Consider the following 22299-nt stretch of genomic DNA (forward strand, 5'->3'; position numbering starts at 1 on the left):
CAATGTGTTTACGGGAAGAGAGAAACTTTCCTTACCCATCTTGGCCGTATTTTAGTACATCACTTATCATGTTATCATCCCCTAGCCAGAAATTTCTTTCTGCAGGAAATATCCAAGGCTGATGGCCTCCAGCAAAATTGAGATTGAATGTGAAGTGATCAACGTGAATCAGCCATGGTTGAGCTCCCTCTGCCTTTTGTTCCTTTTGTACACAGGGAATCTTATCACGATTTGAATTGATCACTTGATGTCATTTGCATCTTTATAGTTTATCTTTTGTTGTTTCGAAGGAAACAGTACTGCCGACACACACATCTTTTTCAATTCTTAGAAACCGGAATTTCAGCAAATTCGAAAACATCGGTCGATTGTTATGTAAATAACTTCGCTTGACGTTATTCAGTCTTTCAAACTTCCTGTACCGCCCACAACTTCTGCACGTATATTAGCCCGGTTGATGGAGTTAGGGTTGTGCTAAACGTCAGTCGTCACAGCAGCGTAGGGATGTGTTATGCCTGAAGTTTTGGGTGGCTTCCGCCTTTTGTAATCTAGAAAGCCAAACCGTCGTCAAACAGTAATGGTTCTTGCCAGCGTACATCGTTTTATAATTTCAAGGGTCTTCGTTTTGTTGATTATAGTTGTGGAATGGAGAGTATTTAGTTTCGAGGCTGAGAGGATACGACGGAAAGTGGTGAGTAATCTAACTGCACATGTATGCAAGGCGATTTTGTTCCCCTCAAGAACTTTTCCATTTCAACATCAGTATTGCACTTGTTACATCAGTGTTCATAATTTCCGATTTATTTCTTTGGTTCTGTATGTTGTCTTTATGGCCTTCTTCTGTTGTTTAGCATTTACAAAACTCAAGAAAACCCTAGAAAGGTAGTGTCTCACCAATGAACTCGTAATATTATAGAAAACGTCCATTAAATCAAGTTTAGAGGACTTCTGCTTAGCACATTAACAGTGTGATGTCCCAATTCAGTGATACTGTGAAACTTCTTCTGTTGTAGCACTGTGAACTTACGTTTGTTGCCCATAAACGAAACCTTGGTAATATTGTGAATTACTTTTGTGGTTGGTATTTTGTGACAAGCGAAGCTAATATAAATCAAGACTTTTGAGTTCTTAAATTTGCATTAATCTTCACTCAAATATAATTTTTTATTTGTCCAACTCGCGATTAGCTGTGTTCCAGGTTTAAAGTCATTGTACTTGACAGTTTCCGCAAGTGCTAGGGACAGGGTAATCACTCACATTCCGTCCACTTAATGTTTTCTAGATTGCGTGGCTTGCTTGGTATATTTTTTATAATTCTGTTTATGAATAACTGATTACTGACATTGGCTGTATTGGTTAATCTACCTTCCCGCTGTTGGTGTTGGTTTTTTCCTGGTTTGATGCAATAGATGTAAGGTATCATGGCTTGATCTGGTTTGATCTGGTAAATGTTAGGTGTCATGGCAATAGTACAACTCAGAGTTCTACCTCGCAATAATTACTTCAAATTCATTGACACATTATTTTACTTATTCAAAAACAAGCTAGAATTAAAATGCAATTTCATCAAACAATTGGATCCGGGCCATTCACAGAACGACCTCAACCATCATGTGAATTCAAGCTATTTGCTATGATTTCCCATTTATTAAACAGAGGTGATGGACAGTGATATTTTTCTTATGAATCAACTGAAAAATCCCTCTTGTGTACAATTGCATACTCACCAAGGAAACATGCACTGCACAACACTCCAGAAGACTCCTAAAACAAATGCTTCCCATTCCATTCTGATCAAAAACTATAGTTACCTCATATTATCTGGAACATCTATTGGAGATCTCCTGAATCAGAATAACTTATGATTTCTGTCTTATTTTGTATCATTTTCCATTTCCTCATACAAGACATGGCCAAAAGAGTTGCATGATTTATTATTTCTCAGAGAACACCACAATTTCACTTCAACTTTAGTAGAAAATTAAAAATGGAGCATATAGTGTGGAGAGTTCTTTGGATAAACAAGGCCTTTTTAAAGGGAGTCTTAAGGGATCATCATGAGAAAACCCCTAGTGAACTACATTGGAGTTTTTTGGTGCATGACCTAAAAAAAGGAATTATTATCAGAGGTCCTATTATACTAAAGGGTGTGGATGAGTTTAAAACATGAAAACTTGATGTTTGATGGAGTGACGAATTGTAACAGTTTTTGGGCACTTTTCAATATGACAAACTGAATTGAATGTTCCAGTTGCTTAATATCTTCTAAATATGATGTGGGCTGAAGATCAGTACTTGGTCAGACAAGAATTAACTGCTTTGTTTAATGCAAAAAAAAATTGTTTTAATATGCTTAGAAACAAAATCAACAATGGGAGAAATTAGTCTTATTATTGCTGTGCACCATGCCTTCCTGTGAATAATTATCTCCCATGACTTAACTAGATCAGGATGGGCACTAATGGGCAGAACTGTCACATTTTCATGCATGGATTTTATGTGAATTCTATGAGATGTTGAAAGTTACTCAGAGTTGCTGTCACTCTCAGGCCCATCTGGAATATTGTAAGAAATTATCAGGTAATAGTGAAAGTGATAAAAATGCTGCCAACATATTTTTTTCTCAGAAGCAAGAACCCTTTCTGACTCCTTGTAGTGTTGTCACTCAGACACAAAGAGACTGTCTCTCCTTCATTGCTGAAATTTAGTAACAAACGTGTTACAATAGAAGAGTTTACTGACTAATATGGTAATTTTACGGCGTGCAAGTATTTCCAGTACACTAGGATTACTGTGAGTCCTACATTTACTGAATTAAGTACAAAGTGCTCTTTAGAACCCATACTAAGCTCATTGTCAGTGATTTAAATAGGTGCACGTACAATCAATACAGTGGGAGGCGCAGTGGCCTCATGGTTGTGTGCTTGACTCCGGATCGAGCGGTCCGGGTTCGAGCCTCGGCCGGGACATTGTGTTGTGTTCTTAGGCAAGACACTTTACTCTCACAGTGCCTTTCTTCACCCAGGTGTATAAATGGGTACCAGTGAATTTAATGCTGGGGGTAACCCCTGGACTAGCATCCCATCCAGGGGGGAGTAGAAATACTCCTAGTCGCTTCATGCTACGGAAACCGGAGTTAAGTATCGGCCCGACGAGCCACATGGTTCACGTGCAGGCTTTACCTTTTTATAATCAATACACTACACTCCTGATTAAAGAAAATCTGTGAGTTTACATTATAGTGGTTTTTTCAATCTCTGCCATTCGGCTCTGCCATCTTTTTTCCCCACTGACAGTTAAAATAAGCTGAGCATGCTTTAATCCAACATGGCAATGGGAATGTATGGTAAATTATCTTTTGCAATTGTAAGCAAGCTGTTTTCTCTTTAATCCTTAAATGTCATGTGGATATTGTTCAGAAAACAATATTTGGTTACATTTAGTTTATTCATAGTAGTAAGCAAAGAACACAATCTTTAGAAGTCCATACATAAAGTATGGGAGTTCAGAAGGGTACCCAGAAAGGGGTCCAGAAGAGGGGGATACCGTGACAGGTTTTGCTGCTCCTGTTTCTGGTCATAACAGGTTGCCAATAAAGTTCACATACTGAATGCACTCAAGACAAAATTGTGGGACAGAGTAGACTTTCACTACCTGTAATGGAATTGACATCAGCCAGTGCCTAAACTATCAAGAGTACCTTAACTTACATACACACATACATACTTATACTTTATTTAATCTTGAATTTGGAGTAGCTAGAGGATAAGCTAGTATCTTTGAGTTACAAGTATAATTCTAAATACTACAAATATGTAAAATGTAAAATTGTAACATTCTAAAATTTAACTATGAGAAAGAGTCATACTGTAGAATCTTGCGCTTGAAATCAGAAAAGTCAGACGTTCTAAAAGAGTCCGGAAGAGAGTTCCATAGTTTTGAAGCCATATATGAAAAGGAGTGAAGACCATAATTAAGTAGTAGTTTTTGTAGACAGTAGAGACAAAATATAATTTCCGCGTAGATTATAGGATACAGACTGGAAACTAAACATATTCCTTAGATAGCCTGGATAGCAGTTAAAAACAAGCTCTTGTACAATATAATTAAGAAAGTCTGAAGGCGTCTTTTATACAGAGATTTGGAGAGTCATAGGGAGAATTATAATCCTGCCAGATAACTCTAAGAATTCGCTTGTTTAAAGTATCTATCTTCTCAGTACTATGCGCACCACAAAAGTGCCATACAGACGAACAATAGTTAAAATGTGGCATAATAAAAGCCTTATACAATCTTAGTAGAGTATATTTAGAGATAAGTTTACCAAATCTTAGCATTATATTGAACTGGCCATTTATCTTCTTACAAATAGTTGATATATAATTATCAAAACGCAACCTATTGTCAATATTTATTCCAAATATATCCAAAGAATCTTTTAATGGAAAAGAGAAGGAGTGGCCTGTTTTTCCCAAGACTATAGCCTGGTGTTTTGACTCATTTACAATCATTCCATTGCTGTGATACCACTTATTTGCAACTCTCACTTCCCGACAAATACAGTTCTCTAGAGCTACTGGGTCGACATCAGAAGAGTATAACTGATGATTGTCCGCATATGCGTGAAATTTACCTTGTGTAACCGAGTAAAACAGGTCGTTGATGAATATGTTAAAAAACACAGGCCCCAAAAAACTTCTCTGAGTATTAATTAAATCGAGGTTGTGAGTTCCTCTGATTTTTAACATGGTAACTCCTAGCTGTGTCTTAAGGAAATCTCATAGGACCTTGGATGTTCTTTCTATACTTAGTGTTGAATGCATGAATATTACAACAATGAAAGTGTAACCAAATGAAATTTTTAATTATCTGGTTGCTTGATACTTCATATCAATTACACATCTACATTCCTCATAACATCCTAACCCTGTAGAGGGCATTGCTGTTTTTCATAGAGATCACATTTATTGTTACAGAGCATTTTTTCTTTTAGTTCTTAAAATTTAACAGTTTGACCATATAGACTGAGGCAAATAAATTTGTATCCTATTAAGGAGACCTTAAACTCAGTTGTTAACTTCATTTGCTAAATCTGCATGAAGGTAAATTTTACTTTTTGTATCAAAAAAAGAAAATCAATTGAATCTACTTTGTTTTGTTTTCCTTTCAAAGTTCGGTCAAATGTGTCATTTAAGGCACGTGAAGCAGTCTATTACCAAATTTAGGGGTTTGGGGACTTGGACATTTTACCATGATAGTACACTGCTGACCTTTTAGACTTTGTATCACAGTACACTGCTGGTCTATAAAAAATAAATCTTTGCATTTATTGGTAAATTGAGCTGAACCTGTATTAAGTGATTCCCCACCAATAGAGGGGTGGCCATTTGATACAGGTTGGCTGCTTAGTACAAGTTTCACAGAATAGGGGTCAAACAATAAATAAAAGCCCCAATTTATGCTATAATTGATCATTCAATGTACAGGTCATTCAAAATCTTTCGAAAACATGATGACTCTGTTATCAAAATAATGGTGGCGAAGTGTAAAAACAACAATTAAAGCAGAATTACTGCAAGTGGTAGACAAGCTAATATCTAACAGTTGTAGCTCTATGTTGTTAATTTACTGGCAAATGACTTAGCTGCATGATGTTTGTACATAACATTTTATCTTCAAGTTCAAAGTCCTAAGAAGGAAGATAATTTGAAATCATTGTTGTTGTGGTTTCCTTAATCTGTTTACATGAATCAAGTTGCTCACTAAATTGCAAATTGCCTGGTGGTCATTTAACTGAATAATTCCATGAGCAATGCATCAAAGCCATTTGAACTCAAAGAACTTGCATTGATTTCAGGGGATAAACAATAATTCAAATGAAGCTTACTTGTGAAATTATTGACTAGTTTTATTTGAGTGGTTCTGCTTTAAGTGACTGTTCAATATAAACAGGCCGTCGCAATTCAGTCAAGAGTGACCACAACCTACTTGATAGAAATGACCACCTTATATCTTGGTGAAAATTGCAGCAATTAAGTGGAAAGAAATTTGGGAGTTTTACAACCAACTGCTTATAGCAGGGTGACTGCCAAGTGTGGTGCTGCTTAATACAGTTTCAACTGTTTTATGAAACTGCCAAAATAGTGACAAGATAGGTGAAGTCAAATTTTAAGTATACTAGAAGTATACTGCATCAATAGTGGTTATACTTAATTACATTTGCCGTACCCTTTCTGAAGTATACTTTAAGTATACTGCTCAAGTGAAAATCACTTTCTTTGTTGATGTAGGGTAAGAGTACACGTTAAGTATACTGCTCAAGTGAAAATCATTTTCTTTAATTGTTGTTGATGTAGGGTACAACCCTTGTGAACTGAATTCCCAGTTTTCTGGGAATTCCTATGAATTCTCAAAAATTCCCAACTATGCAAATAAGCTCTGATATGAAAAGCTTGGAATTACTGGGAATTTCTCGGAAAGGAAGGTTCCGGTTTTGTGAGGACTTAGAATTCTCAGGAATCCCTAGGAATTCTCAGCTGTTCAAACTACCTTTAAGTTAAGAAGGGTGGAGTTCTGGCAATTAATGGGAATTGAATTTGAAGCAAATTAAATAACCCTGAAATCCAAATAATTCCAAGAAATCCTCAATACCTTGAATGTGAAGGTTTTAAGACAAGGAGTAATTTTAGAGGCTTAAAACTTTAATATTGGTTCAATAAAAGATATCCTAAACAAAGTGTAACGAGATGTATATACCTGTACATGCATGTTTATCATGAAATTTATTGTTTAAACTAAGTTTTAGTAAATCTTAACATGAATATGCATTTTTCATAAAGCAGTTACATTAAGTGCAAATTGTCAGTTTAAATCCAATGTACTCGTATCACAGATTTGCTTTCTAAACTCAAAGGCCGCTTGGATTCCAGTCATAAAAGTTTTTACTGTGATGCAAAATATGTCTCGTGTCCGGAGATGTGCCAAAATCATAAAACATAATCATTAGCATGGGTCAACGCTTCGGAATGTGCACATGCATTTATTTGTAGGTAAGAATTCTAACGTACTATAACCGCTTCCTTCTCTTGTACAAATGTTTCTTCATTATGAGACACAGTTGACGCTGTTGGCACTGCTGCTAGCTCAGTGGAAGCGAAAGACTGAGGAATCGAGATGGCAGTGTTGGAACGTGTCGCTGAACGCTTGTTACATCTGCCCTAGTTAACCCATGTTCTACTACGTTTACCCTCATCTATCCTAGGTAACCCATGTTCTACCCCGTTTACTCCCATTCTACCCTTGATTAGCCATGTTCTACCATGTTCACCCTCATCTACCCTAGGTAACCCATGTTCTACCACATCTACCCCCATCTACCCTTGGTTAGCCATGTTCTACCACGTTCACCCTCATCTACCCTGGTACCCCATGTTCTACCCCGTTTACTCCCATCTACCCTTGGTTAGCCATGTCCTACCACGTTCACCCTCATCAACCCAAGGTAACCCATGTTCTACCACGTTTATCCCCATCTACCCTAGGTAACCTATGTTCTACCCCGTTTACCCTCATCTACCCTAGGTAACCCATGCTCTACCCCGTTTACCCCCAACTACCCTTGGTTAGCCGTGTTCTACCACGTTTACCCCCATCTACCCTAGGTAGCCTATGTTCTACCCCATTTACCCCCATCTACCCTGGGTTAGCCATGTTCCACCACGTTTACCCTCATCTACCCTAGGTTAGCCACGTTCTACCTCGTTCACCCTCATCAACCCAAGGTAACCCATGTTCTACCACGTTTATCCCCATCTACCCTAGGTAACCTATGTTCTACCCCGTTTACCCTCATCTACCCTAGGTAACCCATGCTCTACCCCGTTTACCCCCAACTACCCTTGGTTAGCCGTGTTCTACCACGTTTACCCCCATCTACCCTAGGTAGCCTATGTTCTACCCCATTTACCCCCATCTACCCTGGGTTAGCCATGTTCCACCACGTTTACCCTCATCTACCCTAGGTTAGCCACGTTCTACCTCGTTCACCCTCATCAACCCAAGGTAACCCATGTTCTACCACGTTTATCCCCATCTACCCTAGGTAACCTATGTTCTACCCCGTTTACCCTCATCTACCCTAGGTAACCCATGCTCTACCCCGTTTACCCCCAACTACCCTTGGTTAGCCGTGTTCTACCACGTTTACCCCCATCTACCCTATGTAACCCATGTTCTACCCCGTCTACCACCATCTATCCTAGGTTAGCCATGTTATACCACGTTCACCCTCATCTATCGTAGGTAACCCATGTTCTACCCTAATTACCCTCATCTACCGTAGGTAACCCATGTTCTACCCCGTTTACCCTCATCTACCCTAGGTAACCTATGTTCTACCACGTTCACCCTCATCTACCCTAGGTAACCCATGTTCTACCCTGTTTACCCTCATCTACCCTAGGTAGCCTATGTTCTACCCCATTTACCCCCATCTACCCTGGGTTAGCCATGTTCCACCACGTTTACCCTCATCTACCCTAGGTTAGCCACGTTCTACCTCGTTCACCCTCATCTACCCTATGTAACCCATGTTCTACCACGTTTACCACCATCTACCCTTGGTTAGCCATGTCTTACCACGTTCACCCTCATCTACCCTAGGTAACCCATGTTCTACCACATTTACCCCCATCTACCCTAGGTTAGCCATGTTCTACCACGTTTACCCCCATCTACCCTTGGTTAGCCATGTTCTACCTCATTCACCCTCATCTACCCTATGTAACCCATGTTCTACCACGTTTACCACCATCTACCCTTGGTTAGCCATGTCCTACCACGTTCACCCTCATCTACCCTAGGTAACCTACATTCTACCTCTCTTACCCCCATCTACCCTTCGTTAGCCATGTTTCACCATGTTCACCCGTATCTAGCTTAGGTAACCCATGTTCTACCACGTTTATCCCCATCTACCCTTGATAACCCATGTTCTACCCCGTTTACCCTCATCTACCCTAGGTAACCCATGCTCTACCCCGTTTACCCCCAACTACCCTTGGTTAGCCATGTTCTACCACGTTCACCCTCATCTACCCTAGGCAACCCATGTTCTACAATGTTTACCCCCATCTACCCTATGTAACCCATGTTCTACCCCGTCTACCACCATCTATCCTCGGTTAGCCATGATCTACCACCTTCATCCTCATCTACCGTAGGTAACCCATGTTCTACCACAGTTACCCTCATCTACCGTAGGTAACCCATGTTCTACCCCGTTTACCCTCATCTACCCTTGGTAACCTATGTTCTACCACGTTCACCCTCATCTACCCTAGGTAAGCCATGTTCTACCACATTTACCCCCATCTACCCTAGGTTAGCCATGTTCCACCACGTTTACCCCCATCTACCCTAGGTTAGCCATGTTCTACCTCATTCACCCTCATCTACCCTATGAAACCCATGTTCTACCACGTTTACCACCATCTACCCTTGGTTAGCCATGTCCTACCACGTTCACCCTCATCTACCCTAGGTAACCTACATTCTACCTCTCTTACCCCTATCTACCCTTCATTAGCCATGTTTCACCATGTTCACCCTTATCTAGCCTAGGTAACCCGTTCTACCTCGCTTACCCTCATCTACCTTTGGTTAGCCATGTTTCACCATGTTCACCCTTATCTACCCTAGGTAACCTACATTCTACCTCTCTTACCCCCATCTACCCTTCGTTAGCCATGTTTCACCACATTCACCCTTATCTACCCTAGGTAACCCATGTTCTACCCCGCTTACCCTCATCTACCCTTGGTTAGACATGTTTCACCATGTTCACCCTTATCTACTCTAGGTAACCCATTTTCTACCTCACTTACCCTCATCTACCCTTGGTTAGCCATGCTTCACTATGTTCACCCTTATCTACCCTAGGTAACCCATGTTCTACCCCATTTACCCCCATCTACCCTTGATTAGCCATGTTCTACCAGGTTTACCCTCCTCTACCCTAGGTAGGCCATTCTCCAAAGTATGACCTAATACAACAAAACTATTTAACTACGGGTCACTATTAAAAGCCGGCCAGATCTGTTTTTCTTTTTAACAGAGGACATTTGCCACCAATCAGAACTGTAAACCAGATCTATCATTTCTCAGGCGGTACTGTATATTCTGGTAAATTTTTGTAATTGTTAAAAAAAACCCATGGATTTACAAGCATATTGAACAACAAATCGACGGCTTACTAGTACAATATTTTGCGAAACGAAACGAAACGAAACCAGGCGAGATGTAATGAAATTAAAAGAATAATGCGGATATATTTTCTAATAAGTTAAAGGTAACTTTCACGAGGATTTTGGAGTAATCTTCAATTAATGAGAAGGACTTTAATTCATCTTGCAAAGTAGTAAGATAAGAAGAGTTACTATTTTTTGAAATCAACTATTTTCACCCTGCGGAGAAAACGTGATGCCTTTCATGTCACAAAATACATTTAACCATTTCAAATCAGTATTTGACCGAGGACTTTTGCCTCCTTTTATTTCTTAAATCTTATTTAAGTAAATGCGAAATCGACCATTTTCACCCTTCAATAACAATGTCTTTCTAATCAGGTCACAAAAATACGTTCAAAAGTCACTATCCCAGGGCAAATATGCTATTTTAAAGAAGATCAAATTTCCAAGGGGCAACTATCTGACCAATAAACACTCTATTGTCTTTATTGTTCACCACTAAATTTTCGTTCCTCGTGAAAAAAAGCCAAAACCCACTAAATGCAGATCAATCAAATATTTATTCATGCGTACAGCCTGTCACAAATGTCATTAACCCGGTAGAACATGGGTTACCTAGGGTAGATGAGGGTGAACGTGCTAGAACATGGTTAATCAAGGGTAAATGGGGGTAAACTGGGTAGTACACGAGTAAATGAGGGTAGATGGGGGTAAACGTGGTAGAACATGGGTTACCTTGGGTAGATGAGGGTGAACGTGGTAGAACATGGGTTACCTAGGGTAGATGGGGGTAAACGTGGTAGAACATGGGTTACCTAGGGTAGATGAGGGTGAACGTGGTAGAACATGGGTTACCTAGGGTAGATGGGGGTAAACGTGGTAGAACATGGGTTACCTAGGGTAGATGAGGGTGAACGTGGTAGAACATGGGTTACCTAGGGTAGATGGGGGTAAACATGGTAGAACATGGGTTACCTAGGGTAGATGAGGGTGAATGCGGTAGAACATGGTTAATCAAGGGTAGATGGGGGTAAACGTGGTAGAACATGGGTTACCTAGGGTAGATGAGGGTGAACCTGGTAGAACATGGGTTACCTAGGGTAGATGAGGGTCAACGTGGTAGAACATGGTTAATCAAGGGTAGATGGGGGTAAACTGGGTAGAACATGAGTAAATGACGGTAGATGGGGGTAAACGCGGTAGAACATGGATTACCTAGGGTAGATGAGTGTTGACGTGGTAGAACATGGCTAACGAAGGGCAGATGGGGGTAAACATGGTAGAACATGGTTTACCTAGGGTAGATGGGGGTAAACATGTAAACCTGAGTTATAAAATAATAATAATACATAGCTTATATAGTGCAGCGCTTCTCAAAGATCCAGCGGTGCTTTACAATAATAGTGAAAGAAAAATGTAGTCAATTAAGAATTAAAGTGAAATAAAAGACTAGTGAAAACTCAATCAAAGCAAAAACTACAACTGCCTAAATAAATGGGTTTTACAGTTTAGACTTAAATGTTGTCAAAAGGTCCACTTGTCAAATATCATCCAGCAAGGCATTCCACAGAGTAAGAGCTCCAGGAGAGAATGCTCTATATGTATTCATATATTTTAAGATTGCATTTAGGTACCATTAAGAGTTTTTTCTTAGAATATCTTGGGTTTCTATTAGGAATGTACGGTCTTAACAGTTCACTAAGATACAGAGGACTCAGACTATTTAATACTTTAAAACGAGAAGAAGTGTCTTAAAATCAATATGGGCAGACACAGGCAGCCAATGAAGGCTTCTAAGTGTAGGCGTAATGTGATCATATCTGCTGGTGGCTGTGAGCAGGCGGGCAGCTGAATGTTGTACATGTTGTATAGTCTATTAATTTGTGACTGCTGTAGGCCAGATAGAAGAACGTTACAATAATCCAACTTTGACGAAATAAGGGCATAAATAAGTATTTCACACTGACGGTGCATGTAAATAAATTTCATTGACAACTTGAATTTTTAGTTGGGAGTTAATGCATGTATTTATTTGATATTAGTTGCCTTGAGGTTTTCCTAAAGTTCCCAGTAATTCTTAAACATTGCTAGAAATTCCTAGGAATTTCCAGCAAGTTTTTAGATTCACAGTATTTCAGGGAAGTCATTGGTGCTCTGAGTTGGAATTCCTAAGAATTCTTAGGAATATTCCTTGGAATTCCCAGGAATTCCTTGGAATTCTTATTCCTGTTCGCTATAAACATGGAGTTTTTGGGAATTTCTAGGTTCTTTTGGGAATTTCTAGGTTTTTTTGGGAATTCCAAGATCCAGTTTGCAAGGGAAGTACACTTTAAGTATACTGCCATTCATTCATAATATCTTGAATACATTCTAGTCAGTTTTCCACTAGGGGTTTTACTCGTGAGGTATGCTTGAAGTGCACTGCAAAATTTTCAGTACCTTTCAAGTATACTTTTGGGTGTTCCAATTTCAGGTGGGAACAAGTATATTACAAGTATACTTTTAGTAGCTCTGTAAACTATACTTCAAGTCTACTGAAAGTATACTTTGTTTATCTTTTTTGCAGTACACTTTGATTACAGAACTAGTATACTAAAAGCATACTTAATTTTGGTAAGGACACACTGTCAGGTAGATTTTAATTACAGTTTCCCTTCTCTCTACAGGAAAGTTCCCCTAAGACTATCCAACTTAGTCGTGTGATTGGTGAGTCAGCACGAATGACTTATAAATCAAAGGACCTTGACTTTGACAGTGCTTTGAAGTCTTCATATTGGAAAAAAGATACCTCCAATATCTCAAGAACAGACAGGATTTCTCTTGGAATCAACAGGAATAAGACCAAGTTTTGGTTGGAGATCAAGAAAGTGGATGTTCAGGATTCAGGGACGTATTCATTTGTACTAAATGGTACAGTTCTTAGGTGGTGGCTGCTGCACATCAAAGGTGATATTAATCTTCCTTTGTGTAATGTATGTACACATAGTGGATCACATCTATTAAACACTGGCTCTCAAATATGTTGCAATATTGAAACAAAACATGGGAATGTGAATAAAATTTAGTCAGAATTTTGGGATAAAAGACGTCGCTAATGGGAACCTCACACATATTATGTATTTGTTGCAGGTGATTTTTACTTTTAGTTTAATTTTTTTAACTACATTAGTCAATTTTATTTTTAACCAGGTACATTTTTTTAACTAGGTAATTTTTTTTTTTAACTTGGTTTAATTCCCCCCCCCCCCCCCCTCAGTTAAGTTTTACTGTTTTAAGGTGAGAGGTCAGTTTGGGTCAGGGTGGATCATCACCTCATATCAAATTGAATTGCATTCTGGGTTTGTGATTAAGCCTCAGTGTTACAGTTTGAGGTTTAGATTTAGGGTTAGGGTCAGGGTCAGTGTAAGGTCTATGTCAAATACATCGTTTGTAATAATTTGCCTCAGTGAAAAAAATAACGATCCTTTAATCAATGTCAGTCCTTTTGTAACATGCATTAAACTGGAAATCTGTTTGATAATGTTCACTACTTTCTTTCGATTACTTTACCTTCCAGCTTTGATATACCAAATTCTTCATGATTCTTCTTTGAATTTGAAGCCACTTCTTGGCATTCTTAGAAAGCTCGCCATCAATAAATACAGTAAATTTACTGTCTCCCTTTTTTGATTGTTTAAGTGCTTCTAGTTTTTTAGCAAATTGTCCTTTATCAACACACAAAGCCGTGCTTTAAGTCCAATTTGGACACAACTGATGAGCATGCTCCAGTTTTGCATTAGTTAGGACTTTGGCCAAGGTGGGCCTGTGGCCAAAAATTAATGATATTGAGAAATATGAGCAATTGATCAAGTGAATTACTGGTGGTCAAGTGCATGGATAAGAAGGTGGACTGTGAATCCAGAGGTTGGTGATTCAAAACTGATTAAATTTAAAACTCAAAAATGAATAATGAAATTAAACATAGATTTACTTGTTGGTGCGATACTGATAATGGTAGCGTGATAGGGGAAGGTTGGATAAGGAAATGTGGTCAGGGGGGTGCAAAATGAGAGAAAATGGGGAGGGGATCGAGTGACAAGTTTCTATAAAAATTTTTTTTGTTTTGTACTTTTTCAAGAACCCCGGCACAAAAAACCATGCCCCTATCTTTTTACCATGCCAATAAATAAAATCCCTTTTTTAGATAGTTGACTGAAAAAATTACCGAGTTAAAAAAATTTGCCTAGTTATGAAAATAATATTTACTTGGTAACAAGTAAAACTAACTTAAAGAAAAAAATTCAACCACAGCATTATGTACCTTTTATTTGTTTTTATTATTTTTTAGCTCTGTCAGCAACTTTTTGTCAGCAACATATTATGTTACTAATTTTTTATTTTTGAATAGCGAAATTTAAAGAATGGCTACATTTATACAACATTCAATTGCCAAAACACTGACACCTAAAAAGTGTTGCATGTGGTGGATGAATGGAGACCATCAGCAGTATAACGTCTCTGCAATTGAGTGTATACATACATGTACGAGGTTTCCCAGTAGCATCCTTAATCCTGTGATTCTGACTAAATTAACTTGCATTCCCATAATCTCTTGCTGCACCAGTAAAGCAGACAATTCCATGGACATCACAGGGCAACGGAGGCTGTCACAATGATGCTATTTATTATAAAATATATAAATTATAAAAGTAGAGAATTTAACTTAATTTAACCCTAACCCTAAAATATACCCTAACCCTAACTTTTTCACCTGATTTTACATTAAATAGACCTATTTGATTGCTTAATCCCGAAAAATGGATTTTTCCAAAAAAACTTGGTTCTTTGTTAATGCAGTAAGTAATCAATAGACTGAAATTTTCCAGCATTAACAGAATCTAATGTTAAGTTTCAACTTTTGAAATCCAGAACAGTTGAAACTACATCTTCTTTTGCTAGTAGCAAGAAATTTGTTCTCATTGTGACATTTGCTGACAGCATTCTTTTTTGTTTTCTTGGAAGAACCTTGTGGAGTGCCGCTTGAGGAAAAAGGTAAGAGAAGTGTTGTCCTTTAGAATAGGTATTAAAAAGTTTTTCAGGAAGACAAGTTTTTTATGATACATATAATAATCACACAGTGAAAATATGATGATAATCGGGTGTGGACAAAACGTTGGGTAGGCCCTGATCTAGGCCATGGTGTAGGCTATGGCCTACCCTGTGGCCTACCGTATGGCTTAATTATCCTATGGCCTTAAAAGCATAGCATTGCTGCAAACCTTTTAACATTTTCCTGGGGACTCTCTTACCAATGAGTTTCTTCTGCTGTTTTGGCAGCCACATTCCGATCAAAATTTCTTAACCTTCTGATAGAACATGGAAATCGAGGAACAGAAACTGGTTAAACACAACTTTTGGGCAAACATCATCATATCAGCTCTCCCTTCAAACTAGTGCAAAACTAGCCCTCTCTCTGCACTCGCATTATTACGTGACAGCTAGAATGAGGAAAATTTTTAAAAACCAGTGGTCAACTAGCAGTTGTTTTGTATGTCCTGGGGTGCTTGTTGCAAATTCAATACTCTACAGCACTAAAGAGGCATTTGAAAAAGTGGCCTGGCACATACTATTTGCATTTTCTTACCTGGATATGCTATCCATTATAATGCCATTCATTACATCTTTACACTGTCTAGCAGTCCACTATATGTTACCAGCTGGCAGCCTATATGGATCGCGAAACTGCCATTTTGGATAGCCTCAGTGACCATGCGATATTGGCCCTTCCTCTCCCCTCCCCCTTAACCTACCGTTATGGTTGAGTGCTTGGGTGGGGAAGACAGAGTTAGGATGTTTCAAGGCTGAGTGCTGTAATATTTGTATTGTTTCGTTCCCTTGGACGTTAAAAATCATGTTAGTGACATTTTTGTATACCCTTTTTAGAGGTATAGAATTGTATGCCAGCATACTCATTTGACTCTTACTGATTTTATTTTTTATGTTTTTTAAAATCTGACCACTGGTAGGCCATAGGGTAGGCCATAGGGTAGGCCCCAGGGTAGGCCACAGGGTAGGTGGGCCACAGGGTAGGTAGGCCACAGGGTAGGCCACAGGGTAGGCCACAGGGTAGGCCACATGGTAGGCCACAGGGTAGGCCACAGGGTAGGCCACAAGGTAGGCCATGGCCTACACCATATTGGCCTAGGCCATCAGGCCTACCCCACGTTTTGTCCACACTCTGATAATCAACGAAATAGCATATTATTTACCTGTGGATAGGTTGCACCAGTGTTTAGACCATACCTCTACTGAAGCAACAGAACAATTTTTTTGGGCTCTATAATGTGGTAGAGTGATGTTGGGAGAACAGGGGGAAAGCTTATAAATCGTGTTTGCCTTGTGATTCATAAGCTCTTGAATTTTTGAAATGTATGCAAACTGACAGCCATTTTCAGATGCTCTATTGTACAAAGATGTTAAATTGGACAGCACAACTCTAACAATGAAATATTGAGCAAAACAATGGTTTTTAAAATTGACTTTGAAATTCTATATTACTTTGTAAAAAATACTGTCCATTGTATTTTGAATTTTCATTACGTAATGTTGTAAACCAGCAAATTATATGAACTGAAACTCTGTAGTCATTGAATCTCAAGAGCACAACTGTGTTATTGTCAGTCAATAGTAATTACCATGCACAAGCAAAACAGGACAAAAAGGCCTATACTTTTATTGGGATTATGGTTATGATTTACGGGGCATGCATAAACATTCATTTTAAGTACAATATGCTAGCTAGATTTATTACTGTACAGACAAGCTTCATGTGATGCAAGTTGCAGAAAAATTGATCAGGGTAATGAACTTTACTTATTTTGACATTTACTGTCTTGAAAATGTTTGTCAAGTTCTTTATACACCTGGGTTTGTAAATTTTAGCATAAATGTGACTCTGTCAATGATAGCCGCCTCCTGGTTAGCTCAATGGATAGAGCGCTGGACTGTTGTGCAGGAGGTCGAGGGTTCAAGCCCTGGCCGGACCAACACTCAAGGTCTTAAAATAATTGAGAAGAATATGCTACCTTCCTATAACATCAAGAAATGGTTAGATATTGTAGTCTTCTTGGATAGGGACAAAGAAATGGAGGTCCCGTCTCCTACAGGGTTAGGGGTAGGAGACGTTAATTTCCCACGCACGAGATTACTGTGTGATGGATGTCCTCCTCTGGGGTGGGTTGGGTGGGATTTAATGGGTGGACTACTCACATGGATCGCGTATGTTCTGTTCTAGTCCTACCCTACTGCGCAAATACAGTGAAAATGGATTAGAAAAAGTTAAGCAGACATGTTAGAAATTTCCAAGACTGAGAAGGGGGTAGAATTTGTAGGATTATTGAATATCCAATCTTGCAGAGCATTGTCTCAAACTGTATCTTTAGATGGTTTAGTTCAGTCAAGATAATTATGTTAGATCTTAACTTTTAGGCACAAAACTGAGAGCTGCAATGAAATTTATCAGAGTTAAAATAGTTTTATAGGATATCACTCTGTGCTGAAACTTTGTAACATAAGACAGACAAAAGCAAACATACTTTGAAAACTGCAGCAATAAATATGATCACAATATAATCACTCTCTTTTACAGCCACATCATGTGTGCCATTCAGTAAGCTGTCCCATCCAGATTGCCCATCATTCCCAGGAAAACCATTAAATGTTCGAGTTTCTTATCATCTTTATGAAGGAATGCCCATCGTTCAAGTAACCTGGACACCACCCAATACAGGTTAGCAGCTATGAAATTGAATGTGGTTGTGGTGTTGTCATGCAGACACAAAGGGACTGTTTCTCTTTCCTTGCTAAAGGCTAACTGAACTTTATTAACAAACATGTTACACAAGTCATATCTATAGAAGTGAAAGAGTTTATTGATAGTAATTTTACAGCATGCAGGTATTTCCAATACAGTATGATTTAACTGTGAGTATGACATTTACTGAACCTATTAAAGTAGAAAGTGCTGACCTGAGAACTTATACTAAGGTTGTTGTCAATAATTAAGATAGGTACATGGGATCATGTTTCTTATTGGAGGCCTCGACTGATGTATTGACCGATAGTCCACTTGATGATACTCATGGTGTCGGTCAACATATCGACCATGATACTGTCAGTGGTATATCGGTCAAGTATCGGTCGATACTCGATTAATGTCTTGTTAGCTTAAACGTCCAGTAGGGAACGTTAGTTAACAAATATCTGAATGCTCATTGGTACCGTTTTGTCGTCATCCAATGCATTATTCTCGGACTAGTGCCAGTCCCATTTGCTCTTTTAAGTTCTCTATAATTATACTCAGTGGAGTAACAGCTGAGTATCGACCAACATAAGAGACCACTCAATAGCGATTGTCTTTTTAACCCTTTAGCCACCAGTTTAATTGAAGTTGGTGAAATATTGAGTTAGGTCAAAAATTTTCTGAAGTAACTCGTATTTTTGCCAGTACTTTAATGTTTGCTTTTCATAGAAAATAAAATGTTTTCAACAACAACAATAACAGCAAGTGTTAGGCAAAAGCTATAGAGTTCCTTGATGGTCAAAATAAGGCTACATTGGTCGAGTATTGACTAATGTAAAGTATCGGTGAAATATCGGTCAAGTGTCGGTCAAGTATCGGTCAAGTATCGGTGAACCACCAAGTATATTGACCGATAGGAGTATCGGTTGATACATCGGTCGATACTCAACCAATATATTGACCTGTACTCAATCAAGTATCGACCGATAGTCGGCCGAGCATCGACCGATAGTCGGCCGAGCATCGACCGATATATCGACTGATACATCGGTCGAGGCCCCCCATAAGATACGTGTACATGTATAATCAATACACTTAACAGTGGTATTTCCATGGACTTTAAAACATTTTATGTACTTTAGGTGAACATTAACGTTATGTGAGGTAATTAAACAGAACTTGGCTGACCAACATTGGTGATGGAAAGATTTCAGTGTACCATTACCCTTTTTGAAATGTAGACAAATATCCTCAAAAAGATTCATGTCTAACATTTTGGGGGGGGGGGAGTTTTAGAGAAATCTGTGGACTGGTCTTGAGAAAGTCCCACGACCTGGTCCACAGATAGTCTGCAGACCAAGGGTTAGTTTTTGGAGTATTTAAAGCCACATCTTACTTAATTTGTGTACCTGTTGGGGCTTAACCACCAAGTTTGTCACCTGTACAGCCATGATTCCTTTTGCTTATTGCTAGTGCTGACTTTGAAGACAAAGACCTAGCTTGTAAACTTTTGTAATCTGAATGGTATTTGATCAACATGTTATGGAACCCAGAGTAGTTTGCTTCTACTGGATCTTTTGTGCTCTTGTTATAGCATTAAGAAATGGTTGATCATGATGCTTGGAGTTATCTAAATTTTTCCAGTACCCCAATTAAGGTCTTCTCATGGCCAAATTTCACAGGCCCACATCAGTAAATGCCTTGTAATTCTCCACTCAGTTAGATTTAGAAGTGTAGTATAATTTTGGCCGAGGGTCAGTTAGCATCGAGCTGTTTAGATGCTTAGGCAAACGTTGGATTTAACACGAGCTCGCACATGGGGTGGAGGACACTCAACTGCTTTACAATCAACTGAATCGTATCTACTTTATTGCTTGAATCAAGGTTCTTATATACATAACGGTAGCTAAATCATACGTGATACAAAATACAGAATGAGTTTCCCTTGGAATAAACAACTTAAGTACCACGTATCCGCAATTTCACAGATATGGGAGGACACTTTCGTAAATCCTGCACAACTAGTGTTCCTACGTGTTTTAATTTAGACGGAAAACACGTACAAGTTTCCATATTCCATGCGACACGCAGTAGGAATAGTTTCACAGATACTCTAACAACAAAGAGTTACGCATAAATCATATTTCCGGTTGTAATTATGCAATCAAAGCTTACTTTAGAATTGTTTATCACACTTTGTCACGCTATGCTTAACTTTACAACAGAAGGCTTTTGTTGCAGACTTAGTATGCTTTTGTTGCGGATAAACTGTAAACACTTTATTATGGTGTTTCTTTGTTTTTTCTTGCTTTCTCAACTCAGCCCCACAAATTTTGTTCTCATCCTGATTGATAGGGGTGTAAGTTTGAATAATTATAGGTCTATTTCTTTTTGGTGTTTAGTGGCTCTTAAAGGAACCATTTTTTTGTAATGACTGATTCATTACAGAAGAAACTGCTCAGTGATGCTTTCAGCAGAGCATTTTGAAATGTGGGGGGGGTTATATCTTTCACCCTGCCATGTGCATACCCCTACTCAATTTTTCCAAAATGCCCTTTGCATTGTACATTGGCACAAGCAAACCTCTTTGCATCTTTACAGTTTTGAGTGTGTTCATAAATGATTTGCAACCTTAACTTTCATTTTTTATGGCACATTCTAAATCTTTTAGCTTAGCATTCAACTGGGTTCCCACAGACGAAATTAACTCGACGTCTTATTGCCTACGGACACACTCTCTAGTTTAACAAAGAACTGCTTCAGTTAGAAAGCTTATCACGCCAGGCCAGAGCTTTTCAAAAGAAGTTTTACAATGTATTACAGTATTTCGCCAACCATGATGCTGATAAAAGGATTTGGGAAAGATCACAAGATTAAAATCTTGCCAACTTTTATGCTGTGCTAGCAATATTTTCTATGCCAAACTGAGGGGGACTGGGCCCCTATTAATATTTCTTTATATGGGCTATGGCCTCCCCGAGCCCCCCTGCTCTGCACCTATGCAAGTAACTTGGTAGATGCCAGAAGAGGGTTCCAGACATTGGCTTCATCTTTTTCTTGACCAGAGCCACCAGCCCGCAATGGTATTTGTATGTGTGTCACAGTCAGGGTTGACAAAATTTTTTGAGTGAGACAGGTGTTTGTACCCTTGTTGGTTAAGTGGCATGTACATCAGGGGGCGAACAAGTGTTCCTCATTCAGGAACATGGAAGTTACTTCTAGACACCTTCATAGCTCACAATGCAAGAAGATCAGATGAAGCCATGCACTCAACGGGATGTTGGTATTTTGAAAAAGTGGTTGCTAACAGGAGGTGCAGGTCACAAAAGGAGGTTTGACTGCATTAAAAAGTTAAAACACCTGTAAAACTATCTAATGTAATAAGAAGATCATGGAACTCCATGTTTGTGGCTACTGCCTCCTATAGGAGGTGAAGCCACAATATGTTGTGGAGATGAGTGAGGGAGTTAGGGTAACAACAGAATTCTGATCATGACCCAGTTGTAACCCAGTGTTTCCTGGTGCTACTTATTCTTGCTTCTGATTACTAAAGAAAATGATAATCATATCTAAATTATATTATTATGATGGTGCATATGAACACCAAGCTTTTGATTGCAGAAATATATTCAATGGTGTGATTATAAAGAACTTTGAGAAAAATTTTTTTTCAAAGAGGGAGCATTTTACCGTTTGAATCAGCAAATTATGCCACAGATTGTATTTTCAGTTCTTGCCGGACACCACATCTCAAAATAATTTTGTAGTGGCACATATATAATTCAAAAGAAGACTTTTTTGCACAGAAATTTCTAAATTATTAGGTTCAACTGTCCATTTTGGAAAATTTGAAAAATATTTTCTTTATTTGAAGAGGGATGATTTTACCATTTCAGTTAGTACTAGACTGATTGGAGCCACTAAAGGTGCAAAGCAAGCGAGGTCCTTGAGTTTAATTGGGTGACCCTATTCAACTGATTAATGGAAGGGTGGAATGGCAGGACAAAGATATATCCTATTAGAATGTAAAACTTCTTGTTGTATGAAACAAAGTCTCATAAAAATGCAATTTCAATGAAATAATATATTTTTATTATAGTTTAATCATTAGTGGAGCCAGGAAGATAGACTGTAATAGAGGAACAATGAGGTTCTTGAGCTATAAATAAATAACCATAAATTATCACTACCATTACTGTTGTTATAATTATAGTCACTGTGTTACTGTAAGTGATGTTAATATTATGATTACTTTTACCATTTGATTATTGG

At 38.5% G+C, this 22299-nt stretch overlaps 1 protein-coding gene across 1 annotated transcript in view; it reads left to right on the forward strand.

Moving 5' to 3' along the window:
* Positions 1 to 435: 435 nt before the first annotated feature.
* LOC111324098 (uncharacterized) overlaps positions 436 to 22299 on the forward strand; it is a 54334-nt gene continuing 32470 nt past the window's right edge. The window contains exons 1-4 of the mRNA XM_022927592.2: positions 436 to 691; positions 12914 to 13193; positions 15249 to 15278; positions 17875 to 18015. Coding sequence (XP_022783327.1) covers positions 578 to 691; positions 12914 to 13193; positions 15249 to 15278; positions 17875 to 18015 — 565 coding nt within the window. The 5' untranslated portion in view covers positions 436 to 577. The remainder of the gene's footprint in view (positions 692 to 12913; positions 13194 to 15248; positions 15279 to 17874; positions 18016 to 22299) is intronic.

The sequence above is a fragment of the Stylophora pistillata genome, chromosome 9, assembly GCF_964205215.1.
Source record: "Stylophora pistillata chromosome 9, jaStyPist1.2, whole genome shotgun sequence".
Classification (NCBI taxonomy): domain Eukaryota; kingdom Metazoa; phylum Cnidaria; class Anthozoa; order Scleractinia; family Pocilloporidae; genus Stylophora; species Stylophora pistillata.